Source organism: Seriola aureovittata, chromosome 20, assembly GCF_021018895.1.
Source record: "Seriola aureovittata isolate HTS-2021-v1 ecotype China chromosome 20, ASM2101889v1, whole genome shotgun sequence".
Taxonomy (NCBI): domain Eukaryota; kingdom Metazoa; phylum Chordata; class Actinopteri; order Carangiformes; family Carangidae; genus Seriola; species Seriola aureovittata.
Window position 1 is genome coordinate 12,619,469 of NC_079383.1, and position 14,140 is coordinate 12,633,608.

The following is a 14,140-nucleotide window of genomic DNA, read 5'->3' on the forward strand; positions in this document are numbered from 1 at the left end:
ATGGGTCAATAATATCCCCAATTCTGACAAATGACAAAGACGTGACCTCAAAGGCAACATTCCTGTACAAAGCACAAACAACTCAGCAGTTTGACCATGTGAGTCCAAATCTAGCTCATGACATTTGAATGTGATTCTCTGCTGACACCAATTACAAAATGTAGCCCCACCCCCGCCGCTTTGGGAATTAATAGTCAGGAGCACCCACATTACAGCTCTGGTAGAAACCGTAAGAATTTCATTGTTGTTGTTCCCAGACGTCTCAACAATGTAGACAGCTGTAGCACTGTTTTAATGCACGTAATGGGTGGTTTTGTTAACCATTAGCCCACCCAGGCCCGTCATTATTCTCTCTGTGCATGAAGCTGAATGATAATAGTAGTAGTAGTAATGGTAGCTGTGACCTAACGCTAACCTTTCTGTTACTCATGAGGTTTTTATATCCTCTTTCTTTTTTAGTGGTTTACAGTGTGATGTGCCTGAATTCCAGTGACATTTCAAAGATCACATGTCTGCTTGTGTGTACATACACTGATATTTACTTACAAAGGCAAATGGCTCTTGCCCTCTTTAGCCAGCACCCATATCTAAAGGCTTGCCTGACTCATGTGTGGTACAATATGGGAGGACAGTGATACTGATACTAGTCCCATGAGTAGTCATAAAAGAAAAGGGCTGGGTGGGTGTCATCTTAACAATGAGAGCTGTGTCCAAGAAGTTCGTCAGCATTGCAGAAGATCCTCTTTTCTGTCACTTACTGTGGTGATTCATGGAATAACAAGTATAACAAATACGGAAGGTGTTTCTACTGAGTAACTGTTTCACTTTAGCTCAGAATGGAGAAATTGCTGACTAATAACTCCATTTCGATTGAAGCTTTGGGTCATCGTGCATTTTAAGAAAAGGGTACGTGTGGAAAACAGCTGCTGATGGTCAGGAGGAGAGTTTTCTCTGCCATTTTCAGTTCAGGTTGAGATTTCACAGATAATAAAGACACACTATGTAATAATCTAAATCACTTTATTAATTTAAGTTAGAGAGACACTAAACATTGGAACCACATTTGCTCTGCTATGGAGCAGTCTTCAGAAAATTACAAAAAAAAAAAAAAAAAAAGGCTTATGTCATACTGTCAAAATAAAAAATGGCAAAAATTAAGAGGTAGAGAATTTAGGCTCATCACTGTGACTGGAGGAATGACGCCTATTGGAATGTAGTTGAAATTCAAAAACTCTTTGTCGTCCCAAAGGTATATAAAATATTCATAAACCAAATATTGTGGAGACAGTCATTTTGGGATACTGGGGTATTCACAACATTTAAACATTTACATTTCACTTTAACTGTACAAGGTGGACAATGGACAGGAGAATTAAAGTGTTACTTTGGAAAGAATAATGGAAAGCTAATGTCTTTAATACATTTCCCTCAACCACACATCAGTGTTGGGACAGCGGTTCGCCTGGAGTTACAGCCTTTGTCAGGTTTTTTTTTTTCCTCTCCTTTTTTCCTTCTCCTTTTTTTAAAACAAATGATAGCAGTAACATAAATTTACAATATAAACACCACAGATCCTGAAAATAAAGACAAATGAGAGAAATAAAAAAAAATGTATTTCCTCTCGGTTTCTCCCATAGCAGTACATTCTGAATGTGTCAGACATGCTAGTTCAACCAAGGACATCGAGTCCCTCGTCCACTTTTCATTTGAGAGGCCAGTCAATACAGACCTGAAATAATAGGACCATTAAGGGACACTGTTGAGTCTCATTACACTGGAAACTCCTGCGAAGATTTAAGTCAGCCACAATCTGGCAATTAAATGTCCCATTTGGAATGCGTAGACTTCATTATTAACATATGCTACATGTCTGTAACTTGAGTATTTAACAAATACAAAATATGGTAAAGTTTTATTGTGAAATATTTCTTATTTTATTTTCAATGGCACAAGCTATAATGTGTTGAGCTGTGTAAGCTGCAAACCAATTTCCTGACTGGCTGAGAAAGAGCCTCCGTGCGGGGAGAGGTTGGGTAGTTTTGACTTGAACCTTCCTACACAGAGAATGCTGGCAGTGTAGAGAAAAATCTGAAATTACAGTGCATGTCTACAAAAATAAAATAAAAGTGAAAAAAAAAAAAAAAAAAAAAAAAAAAAAGATTTTTACTGTTTGTACAGTAACATACTGTATATTTCCACAATGACACTAGATAAGGCTGGTGACTACATTATGTAAATAGTTAATTATTGGATATCTTTTCTGTATGATTTCAAAACTAGTGACATAGTATATAGATGTTGGTTTCTTTAAACAAACTTTAAAAAAAACAAAAAAAAAAAAACAAAGTCAAATAAATCCTTTGTGTAGTACACAGCTTTCTTTGTTCCAGAGGAACAATATGGTAAACCTTTGCATTTGCTCAATGCAAGTGCACCAGTCTAGATTCAGTCTTTTCTTTCTTCTTTCTTCCCCCATTTTTATCCTCAGTGGTTGTTTCCTCATGCTTGCAGGTTTATGTGCCCCTGTTCGTGTTGCAAACAGCGCCCCCTAGATTCCATTCTTTGCCTCATTGTTGTTCATGGCCTCCTTTCTTTGAGCTAGGAAGGGGTACATGCACTTGTCGGCGCCTAGGAACCGGTACATGCACACAATGGCCTCGAAGGGCAGGATGCTGCGAAGACAGGACAGGACATGACATTAGATTAGTGACACAAGATCCTCGTGAGCAGTTTACTGAGAGCTGATGGAGGGAGAGAAAAAAAAACTGAAGGGGAGAAAAATGAGGAAAACAGGATATTAGCACATAGGAGGCAGCTCACCTTTTCATGAAGTTGACCATATAGACGATGCGAGGTGTACAGATCATGGGCTGGTCGGTGAGGATAGCCCTCATGGCCTGTTTAACGCAGAACTCTGGCTTCAAGGGAGGCAGAAAAGGCTCAATCTCCTTCCTGAATGGAGAGAAAAATACCAGTTTGGTTACAGACAGGCCGAAAATCCATACAAATTGAAGGCTAATTTACTACAAACAGATTTTCAGTTTGTAAGGAAGGAAAATTATGTTGGAAATCGCTCAGGAACCGGAGTGGAAAGGGCTTTCAGGAGGTTGAGAGTTTACTTTTGCTGAATTTATTTAAAGACATTGAACTACACATTAAAGAGTGAGAATTACAACTAGCTTTAGTCAGTTATGAATGACTGGTTAAAAAGGTTGTCAGCAGTGATTGCTCCAAAGTGCTAGGACAGTAAAGCCAGGGGGAAATGCCACCTGCCGACTGTAACCGTCAAACAAAGTGAGGACTATTAGAGAAGCCGGGGGGGTGGTGGGGGTGGGGTGGGGGGTTCGTTTCAGTCCAGGTGCACCTGTTGGGGAGGTTTTCCCCTGTGAAAGTCGCCCTCTTTGTTTAAGCAGAGAGCTGACCAGTGCAATACAAGTGACTTTATAATGTGTGTGTAACGAAACAAAAACCCATCAGCTGCTGCTTTGAAGTTCAAAAAAAAAAAAAAAAAAAAAAAAAAAGGTGTTTGAGGCAATTTCATATGGTGAAAATTACAGATGACAAACTCATCCCAGGTGCGAGATCACTTTTAAAAAGAAGAACTGTGCGTACAAACACTATTACAGCGGGCGGGCGTGCATTGGAGCTAACCTTATCCTGCAGCCTTTGAACATCCCCGTGTCGACCAGGTAAGGGCACACCAGAGTCATGTTGATGCCATCCTTCTCCGAGGCCTTCAGCTCATGGCTCAGCGACTCATGGAAACCAATGGCACCGAACTTACTGGCGCAGTAATCCTGAGGGGAACAAAAAAAAAAAAAAGAGAGAGAACAGGTTACTCCTGTAAAACTCTGCCCCTGCCCGCACCCAGGAACATTATCAAACATGCCCCATGGGCACAGAGGTCTCTCCTTGCTGTTAATGATACAGCCACAAAAACCCGAGTGAGCCTGTCCGCTGTTCTACAGTTTCATTAGCATTCTTCTCCTGTGCATCAGGAGACTGCTCGGCCTGGTGGGAAGTTTTTGATGTGGTTCGCCGTGGAAATAATCTTTTTTTTTTTTTGTTTGTTTTTTTTTTTTTTTTTTAATTAAAAAAAAAAAAAAAGAAAAAGAAAAAAGGAGGCCTGAGCAAACACAGATGCATGTCGATAAACGTGGGGAGGATAAAGAGGATTTGACTCTGCCCACATGACAAGCGAGGGCTTTGGTTCCCTGAAATTAATGTGCACGTCTGAAATCCCATTCAAGGCATTTCCAGGAAGCATAATAGTTTAACAAAAACTGACTACACTTCAGTCCCTTTGAAGGAGGACTTGATCATTATGGATGAATGCTTTTACAACAAAAGCAAACGTGCAGCTATAAAAACAAAGGCAAATGGAGTAGTAGTCCCTGCAGACTGTCTGAAAATGACACCGCTCTCAGCCAAGGAGATAAATGAGATCTCTGTTCTCTGAAATAGCCAAATAAAAACCTTCTAGGAGGGCGACCAGTGTACTCTCTCTGTGACTATGGAGATAAACGACTTCACTAAATATTTTAGTCTGAATTAAAATGACTAAAAGAATCTATACTGGGCAAGAAGAATAAAAAAAAAAACAAAACAAAAAAAAAAAAAAAAAAAAAAAAAAAAAACTATAGGAAGGAAAACCAAAACTTTATCCGATGAAAGCTGCTGTGAGCTGAATACTGAGTGAGCACCAAGTTGTTCACAAAGCAGTGATGAAGATGTCTCTGTCCCTTGGGGAGCTGTCAGCTCATTCTGGCCCTGGGGCCAGAGCCCAATAGGGGCCCCACACCCCCACTGCTGCAGATAGAGGAATCTATAAGAGGCTCCCCAATGCTCATCTGTGTCCCTTAATTTAACGGGTGGAGGGACAACTAGAGAATGGGGGCCTAACCTCCCCCAGCTCAGTGTGCTAGCTGGCATGCTGATGGTTTTGGAGAAAAGCACTGGTTTTTTGATGGTGGGAAACGATGAGATGTGTATGTGTTGTTGTGTATGATACTAACCTCCACTCCAGCTGTGCTGAATAAACCCAGAGAGCTGGCAACAGTCACAATGTGACCATGATTCAGCTCCAGCATCTTGGGGAGAAACGCCTTGGTGGTCTGAGGGAAGGACAGAAGAGACAGAAGGGCAAAGAAGAAAAAAAAGAGGAAGGTTAGTTCACTTGTGCAGTTTGTCTGTGCCAAAGCCCTTTGATCCTCTCTGCCTCCCTCTCGTTCCCCCATCTGTTTCTCCCTCTTCTCCATGGTGATGCAGAGAGAGGCGTCTGAATGAGAATTCATAACAGGCAACAAAAAAAAAAAAAAAAAAAAAAGACTTGAGGTGCAGCATTTAAATCTATACTATTTATTTAAACTATTAACAATTTAAGTTTTTTTTCCCCTCTTTGTGGCAGGTGTGAATAAGTTAGAAGAGAAGAGAAGGATGAGGGTTTCCCCTCTACAGGTAGTCAGTGTGTGCGTGCTGCTGTACAATCTGTTCTTTTCCCACACAGATCTGGTACCCGTCATCGGGCCCGGCTCTAAAGAGTTGGTGACAACACCAATCAGAGGCCTCCGTTCACTCAACGCTTCCAACAATACAATTCAGCCTATCGTCTAACCCGCACAGCCTTGCGCCCTGCCCGAGCAGCAGTCAGCGGAACAATACGGAGCGGGACGAGGTCTGAGATGAAAGAGTGTCACCGTCGTGCCACGTGAGAGCCTGAGTGGTTCCACCGGCCCGTCCAATGAGAAGTTATTGAGGTGGTGAGAAGAGCGACACCGGGGGGTGGAGATTCGGAGAAAGAGACTTCAGCGGTTTCAAGTGATTAACCTATGGATCCACTCATCATTCTGCCAGTCTGCCGTCTTTGGAGTTGCCCCGGACACAGCATGAGCCAATCAGCAGGTGTGACATGTGACGGCACTGATAGGAACTGACCAATCGCTCTCCCACCAGGAGGTCCACAAACAACCGGCAGGCCTTTTGTTCGTAGCAGAACTAGATCTATTCAAGTCAGATGTTTGCTGCCATAGTGACAAACAATACATATAGCCCACAACACTCTTTAAAATGTCAGAGGTTACAAAACAATGAGGGCACCTTTAATATATAACACGAGATTCCCAACAGTGCTGAAACAATTAGTTGATAAATTGATTATAGTATGTGAACAGAGAATTCATCAATGCCAATTATAACTAATAAAAAAATACTCATCTTTTGCTGCTTATATTATATTACGTAAAACGTAGTATCCTGAAATTTTAAGACATCACTTTGGGTTTTGGAAAATTGGGGTTAGCATTTGTTATGACGTTTGACAGTTTCATTCCTAGTTTCCAATCATTTTGTGGTTATATAAAAAGGAAAAGGTAACAGTTTCATTGCTTGGTACAGTGTGTAAGTCTAGCCAGAGAAATGATTCAGCCTCCTTTGTAAACATTTGCTTGAGGGAAGCACAGAGCCAGAAAGAGCGTGGTACCAGGTAGTACAGCCATGAAACCACTGGCAGGGGAGGAAAAGCCTCATTAAAACTGCGCCCAGAGATTAACTGCATCAGACCTACTGACTTCTAGTGGAACCTCCGTTAAGCTTTTACATCTCTCTCCTCGTTTTGTGAGATAAATGGAAGTGGAAGCAATAAGTCAAATCTACGCAGAGAAAAGGCTGGGTTAAGGAAGATGACTTCATCGTGATGGGAGTTTATTCTATAGCCAGGTACAGTATAACTGATCTGACTCAGCTCCAAACATCTGCGCTTTTCCAGGACATAAATTTTGAAGCTGCTGCAATGTTCAACTCATCGAATGATGGGGCCCAAAGAGAGGGAGAGCGAAAGAACACGAGGCCTCCGCGAGCCAGAATGGCAGAGGGATGAGGGAGGGAGTTGCGTGCAAATGAAGCATTAACTTAAGATATGCCCATACCTGACTTGAGCCAAAGTTTCCCACTCCCACAGCAACTTTCAGGGAGCAGGGAACGACTTGATCTGGCCAAATATTCTACAACTAAAGCCAACACTCAGATTCAACCGGACAATTTTGCTGAGTGGTCTGAAAATAACTGGAACTGATGGGGGGGGGGCTGATTCCCTCAGCTGGAGGACGGGGCTAAACGTGACCAACCGTCCCTTCTCTCTCCCACCCTCCAGTGATGTCCCGCTTCTCATGGCAGCTCTGGCATGTGGGTATGACCCCCGCTGACCTCTCAGACACAAAATGTGTGAAGGCAACCAGGGGCTCGTGTCTTACATCAGAGCTGCCGTAATTGGGTCTCAACGCTCCCTTGTTACGCTAAATTACCCGCTGACACAGCCGGGCCTCCTTGGCCTATGTGGGGGTGCCCTGCCCGCAGCACCCCCTAATTGGTGTGTGCCCCCAGGAGCATTTAAGCCATACAAAGCTTCATGCAGCTGGGGTGTCAGGCTGTATTAGTGCTAGCATCTGACCAACAGGAATATGAACAAAATATTGGCCTTTGCATAGGACCAGATGGCCATTTAATTGGGCTGACTTCTCCCCAGACAAGAGAACGAAGGAGAGAGAGAAAACGCCTGAGCTCAAGAGCTCGTCTGATCCTACAACAGATCATGGAATTTGAGTGGGTTGGGTTTAGTGGTCATCAGGGACGATGGATGCAGATTGGTCATGTTGTGGTGGCCACGCAGTGAGCCACTGCTACAGTTGACTAAACCGCAACCGCAATCTCCCCCCCCCCCCGCTGGTTGTGAAACTAGCATCCAATTTACCTAGAAAGCAACATCAATAGTCCAGGGAGGAAGTGGAATCAACGTGCCTCAAACACCGCCAGTCCCATGATACAATTAACGAGTCACACAAAGTCATAGAAAAGACAGTCATACAAAAAAAAAAAAAAAGCCGAACTAGTTCCAGCTAGCTTATTTCTATTTGGTCACAGAACCAAAAAAAAAAAAAAAAAAAAAAAAAAAAAAAAAAAACTCCTCACAGATTAAAGTCCTCAGGCAATCAGACCTTGGCCACTGGAACTCAGGCTTGTGAATGTTTTACTTGAGGAGCTTATAATAGCAGAGACCTGTATTACTCAAGAGTCAATTTTTTATATGAATTTTAAGTGAAGTCTATTGAATGTTTCTGACTGACTTTAACCCATTTTTTAAAAAAAGTGTTACACAAATAGCAGCTCTGTGTCTATAATAGCTTTTGATGAATGTGACTGTCATAAGATAACCTAAACTAACCTTGGACCGAAATGACAAGATGAATAAATATTGGAATTTTGGATTTTTGAGTTTTCTTGAATCTTATGTCCCTGTTTTATGAAATCTATCACATTTTGAACTGGAAGACAGTAAACTACATTTGATAATTGATCAATTCTCTAAGTAATTTTTTTAAGCAAAAATTCCAAACATTTCCTGAGTCCTGCCTCTCAGATGTGAGGACGTGATGCTGTTCTTCGCCTGCCTTACTGAACCGTTCTGTTTTAAACAGTTTGTCGGATAAAACAAGACATTAATAAGCCATCAACTCATGCTCTAGGGAATTATAATGGGCATTTTTCACTATATAAAAATAGTAATAACGAGTGAGAACAAGAAAGTGCAGTGCCAATTCCATCCCTTGATATACAACAGGTACGTGCTAAGGGGAGAGACCCAACATGGGAGTAGTCATGGCTCGCTCCACTGAGGGGTACAGGTGCACCAGGCCTGAGGAGGGGCCCGTATAAAACCAGTCAAGTAGGACCCTTCTGCCTGGCTGCCTCCTTTCTCTGGCTACAGCAGGAATGCAGCCTGCGGAACTTGGCTCCTGTCGCCTGGCATCTTGTCAAGCTGATCCACAGACAAGAAACCAATTGTCAGATAAAGTGGGTCAGCAGCAGCTTACCATTACCCTCTCGCCTCGCCTGTGGATGGGACGGCACTGCCTTCCTTCCCCTTTTCTTTCCTCTGCTCTTTTCCCGCCATGTCACTGTCGAGCGCTCGGCGCTTTCATGTCGTCGCGCAAGAGGTTGGATTTCCACAAGAGGGGGAACTACTGCTTATTGTTCATAAACCACCTGTTGGATAACCAGCTCAAGATGCTGAGGATGATTTCCTTTCATGTCATTCCACAAGACACACACTAATCCTCAAACAAACTGTGGTGACACTTAGTGTAAATTACTTCACATTCCCCATCCCGGCATGACTAAAAACTGAGCCTCAAACATCACAAATTGCCAGCTGGACTAATCAAAGCATCATCAGACAAATTCAATGTGATGACCCCCTGCCTCATAAAAACCTAAAGGGAGTGAGGGATTGAATCATAGTTTGTGTGTGTGTGTGTGTGTGTGTGTGTGTGTGTGTGTGTGTGTGTGTGTGTTGTGTGTGTGTGTGTGGCAGAGCCGGATGAACAGAGCTGGCCTCCATGACTCCAATGCAGCTGCACCCACTGCCTCCAAATCAGGTTGGGAGGAGTCAGAGGGGCCTGTGGAAGGAGGACCGAAGTATAGTGTGGGTTCTGAGCTGGGCTGGTCTGGCAGACATGCGCTACGATTACCAGTCGTTTCCTGCACGTCTCCATCACTGCCCTATTCCCACCACACTATCCAACAAATGAAAAACGTACACAAAATAATAATAAGAAAAATCTTCTTGTTCTTAGTCTGGACTCTGGCTTTCCTTTTGCTTATTTTAAACTAAGTGGTGCATTTTAAATTAAGGAAGTTTTGAACCTGCTGTCATGTTGCTCTTGAGAAAACTGGTTGTTTGGGAAATTTCATTAACTGGCTGGGATTACGGCTGGGCGGAGGCCGAGAAGTTTTGTTGCTTGACAATGCTTCTCTGATGTCTCCCTGAATGGCCAAAAATCATTGTGATGTTTTGCCAAAATAGTGACGCCGGACGAGCTGAATAAGATGAATACACCAAAAAAGAATGCATCCCAAGCTATTTATGTCCGCTGCTGAAGCATTGAAAATGTAGGAAATGAAAAGCTTAACAGCAGCATAAAGAATGGTGAAGCAAGCAAACTTGCAGAGCCGCCTCTGAAAATTGAAATGACAAGGCCTGAATGAGTTTCCAATTTAACCTCTGTCAAACAGCGTTCTGTCAAAGAGCACGAAAAAGCAGCTAACGGTTTAAAAATCCACTTCAGACTTTGCATGACTAAGCTGTGGGTATTTGTTGAGTCATAAACCACAATTAAGTGATTTTAAAAACCTGTTGTTCAAGAAAAGTGGGGGGGGGGACAAAAATCAAAGGTTTGTGTAACGCACCACCTGCATGCGATGAGTAACTGTACCGTGTTTATGTAAGAGAGGAAAGTGGACAGGTCCCTGTTAGTCTAAGCTCTATTCATCTAGCTTGTGTCTTTAATGAACCACATCCTCCATATTGGCCATTCATTAAGTACTTCTTCCACCGACCTCCCCCCCCACCCCCTTCCCTGAAGAAACCACACTCTCCACAGAATAGAACACAGACCTCTATTAAGAATCCCAAATCTGCCACCCAACCACTGGATACTGACTCCAAATCCTAGATGTAAAAGAACGTGTAGATGGCCAGCAGAGAGGCACATGAATAGTTGAATGGAGCGTCCATTAAGGCGGAAATACACAACCTGTGTGTGGCTGACGACACAAGAGATTTTCATGCTCAATTAGTGAGCTTCAAATCACTGCGGTTTCATGGTATCATAGAGAATGCAGTTCTCTATGAAAAAAAAAAAAAAAAAGAAAAGCCTGCAGCCAAAGTCTCAAAATGAGCATCATCCGCTTCACTTGACACATTGCTTAATATATTGTGACAAATACAATCACAGACGAAATGGTCAATTCAGAGCCATGCAGCTAGGTAAAAAGGACACATTCCCAATCCTTGCAATTTACTCCACAGCAAGCCTCTAAACCAACTTGTGCAAAATCACTACAACTGTCTTGAAAAAAGGTGCTGTAGCCAAGCAGTGCAATCAATTCTCATTACTGGTTTATTTGGGATTGGAAGAGAGGGGCCTAAATATTTAACACCCAGCTCTGAAGCCCACCAGTGAGGTTGCTCTTCTCAATGGATTTCTAATTGCTGTGGCAGGCTGCAATCATTGTCTTTCCACACCCCCAAAAGCACACACACACACAAAAGAAGCTGTGATAGCACATGGCCTGGTTTAACACTGCAGCATATGCTTATCTAAAAGTGCAACATATTCACTCCAGCAAGTCCACGTAGCCTTTCAGATAAGTATTCACACTGAAAAGGGCCAAGGAACAGCGCCAGAGCAAAATCTGATACACAACAAATCACCCCCTGCCAACAAAATGTGGTGAGCTGATCTGAGACAGATCCAACCCACGTACAGAGCCCCCCCCCACCCCTCGCCCGCTTCCATCGCGGAAGTCAGATTTGTGCGGATCTATGCGAGCAAAAGAGAGGAAGAATGAAGGGCTGACATACCGCGGGGATCATCACTGATTGGGGCTGCTAAAGAGCAGCAAAGGCGAGACTTAGAAAGCCAAACCCGTGACTTTCCTCTGGCAGAATTACACTAAGCGGAGCTGAAATCTGAACACGCAAGGCAACTATTTATGGTCATATTTTCTCGATCCTTGGGGGGAACACAGACAAACACACACACACACACACACACACACACACACACACACACACACGCACGCCCCCCCTTCGACTCCTGAGTTTGGCACACAGAAGGATAAGATTATGAATAGGCATGGAAGTCAGACTGGAAACATTCCTGTGAACCTGCCATCAAAGTAAACACATCTGATAACACTGTGCTCATGGAAACCGAGGCAGTAATGTCAAACCATCATACTGCAAGTCTAATATCTTATACCCACATTCAACTCAAATTACTTTGAGTTTAACTCTTTTCTGCTAAGTTGCTCGTGCTTTCACTCACCCAGAAGTGTGCGTGGCAGTTGACCACCATGGTGCGTTCGATCAGCTCATCGGGGCACTCCAGGAGGTGATGGCCAGAAACCACACCGGCATTGTTGATCAGTATGTCCACCTCTCCCACCTCCCGACGCACCTTCTCGGCCGTAGAATACACACTCTCCCGCTTCCCCACATCACACACATAGGTGTAGACCTGTGGCTGAAAAGGGGGGACCTCCTCCACCCCTCCAACAGGTCCTGCAGGGGAAAAGAGATGGAAACAAGTGTTAAAATGGATCAATGAAAAAATGTGTTATTGTTAGGCTACCAATAAATCTGAATTAAGTCAAATTAGATGGACATTTAAAAATAGTAATGATTTTGTTCGTTTACAGATTACTCTGTCACTTTAGAGTTCGGTGTCCAGCAGAGTAAGAGAGACCTAAACAAGTAGTGTTTGAGAATCTGAGATTGTGTGCAAAGACGCCTCTGAGGCGTTGCAAACACGTCTTGCCATGTGAAACATTCAACATGACAAACTCACCGTTTCTTGAAAGACTACGATAACACTGTGCCTTGCATCCTTGAAATAGGCTATAATTTGCCACCGTAGGAACAAAACAGTGTGATTTAAGTCAAGCGATTTTCGCAGACCGTGCGTAAAACCTGATGACATCCTAATTGCTGCAAAACAAACAAAAAAAGGCAGACTTACCGTCTTTGGTTATGGGAGTGTCCAACTCATGGTAAATCTGCCGCACCATCTCCGCCGTTTCCTCATTGCTTTGGCTGTTTATGTCCCATAACACCAGTATCGCTCGTCTCCGGGCGAACTCCTTGGCGAAGAGCCGCCCGAGGCCGCTTCCAGCCCCGGTGATCACACACACCTGTCCCGCCACGCTCTTCTCCTTGGGCCGCACAACCCACTTAGCCCCGGCAGTTACAAAAGCCCATAGCACTTTCAAAATGACCACGAAGAACTCCGCAATAATTATCATCATCTTGACCAAGCTTTCAATCAATTCAAGTAAGCAGCAGAAGACGCACAGGGACTGGTTCCCTCTTGTAACCTGTTTGCAGCAGATAAGTCGGGTTAAACCGACCAACTTGGTTCACAGTGCAGGCAGGAGACGCTTACAACGCTTACACACAAAAGTAGCGAAAAAGGCGCAAACAGGATCACAAGTTAAGAGTGAAAACTAGAGAGTTCAGATGCTGCTCAGTCAGAGTCCAGTTGCCACTAGAACGCACGGCTGCAGTGAATTATGAGCAGCTACTATGGACTGTTCCTCCTACTTCCTCTGCTTCCTCCACTCATCTCATCCTCAACCGCATCTCACTCGCTATTTATTCAGTCCACCCATCAGTGCTGGACCCAATAGGACTAGGACTTGAGCGCCAGTTAGAATAAAGCGCCGGCTCCATACACTACACTCAGAGGTGATGTAACCTGGAGGATTTTACTTAACTCTAATCTGTTGCGATTTTTTTTTCCAATTCACTATCCCAGTGGAAGATCGGAGATCAGGCTTTCATACACTTTAAAAGCTGCTGCCTCTTCCTGTGTGGGCTTTTGCTCTTTTAAAAGCAAAGGTTATTTGTAATAGGAAAATGTGATTTACAGTTGACAGATATACAAAGAACAATGTCAGATTAAATATCCTGTCAGTTTTGGTTTATTTCACAAGTGATTTTGTTTTAATGTTTAAATCTGTTTTATTATTAATAGGATTGGGATTAGGATTTTCAGGAACATTTAAAGTAATTGGATGAGTTTTTCAATGTCGATATCTGCTTTTACTGTGTTGGAAAACCCCAACACAGTAAAAGCAGATTTCCAGCCACTGATCAGGACATAGCTCACAAATCCAGGTCAACGTCCGCCCATACATGGAACAAGAAAAACTATCGTTATTCATTGAAAAATATACAGACTATGTCGTGTTTTTGATGATATCTACTGAATTTAAATCAGAAGTTATCTCAGTCACATTACAACTATTTACTGGCAATGATCCACTGCGATCTCCTCATTGGGGAAAGTGAAAGCAGATCGATAAGGTGGGCTACGTTCACAGACACAAGTAAAAAAAAAATAAAAAAAGCAATAGCAACCCATACATATGTCTATGCGCAAATACACTACATATATTGTTTTTCTGCCTAATGAAGGTGATTATGAGAGCCCAAATTTAAGAAAAAACAAATAACGTATAGACAGACGTGCATTCTACAAGAGCATATGCACCTGAGGTGCGTTTTACACCATTTTTTTATTAT

At 43.0% G+C, this 14,140-nt stretch overlaps 1 protein-coding gene across 1 annotated transcript; it reads right to left on the reverse strand.

Annotated features, from left to right (window-relative positions):
• Positions 1-1,003: 1,003 nt before the first annotated feature.
• rdh10a (retinol dehydrogenase 10a) lies at positions 1,004-13,184 on the reverse strand. Its single transcript, XM_056364814.1, has 6 exons — positions 12,576-13,184; positions 11,883-12,118; positions 5,016-5,114; positions 3,652-3,797; positions 2,821-2,952; positions 1,004-2,672 (listed from the first exon to the last, which is right to left on the reverse strand). The coding sequence occupies exons 1-6, from the start codon at positions 12,859-12,861 to the stop codon at positions 2,549-2,551; spliced, it is 1,023 nt and encodes a 340-aa protein (XP_056220789.1). The 5' UTR covers positions 12,862-13,184; the 3' UTR covers positions 1,004-2,548.
• Between the last annotated feature and the right edge of the window lie 956 nt (positions 13,185-14,140).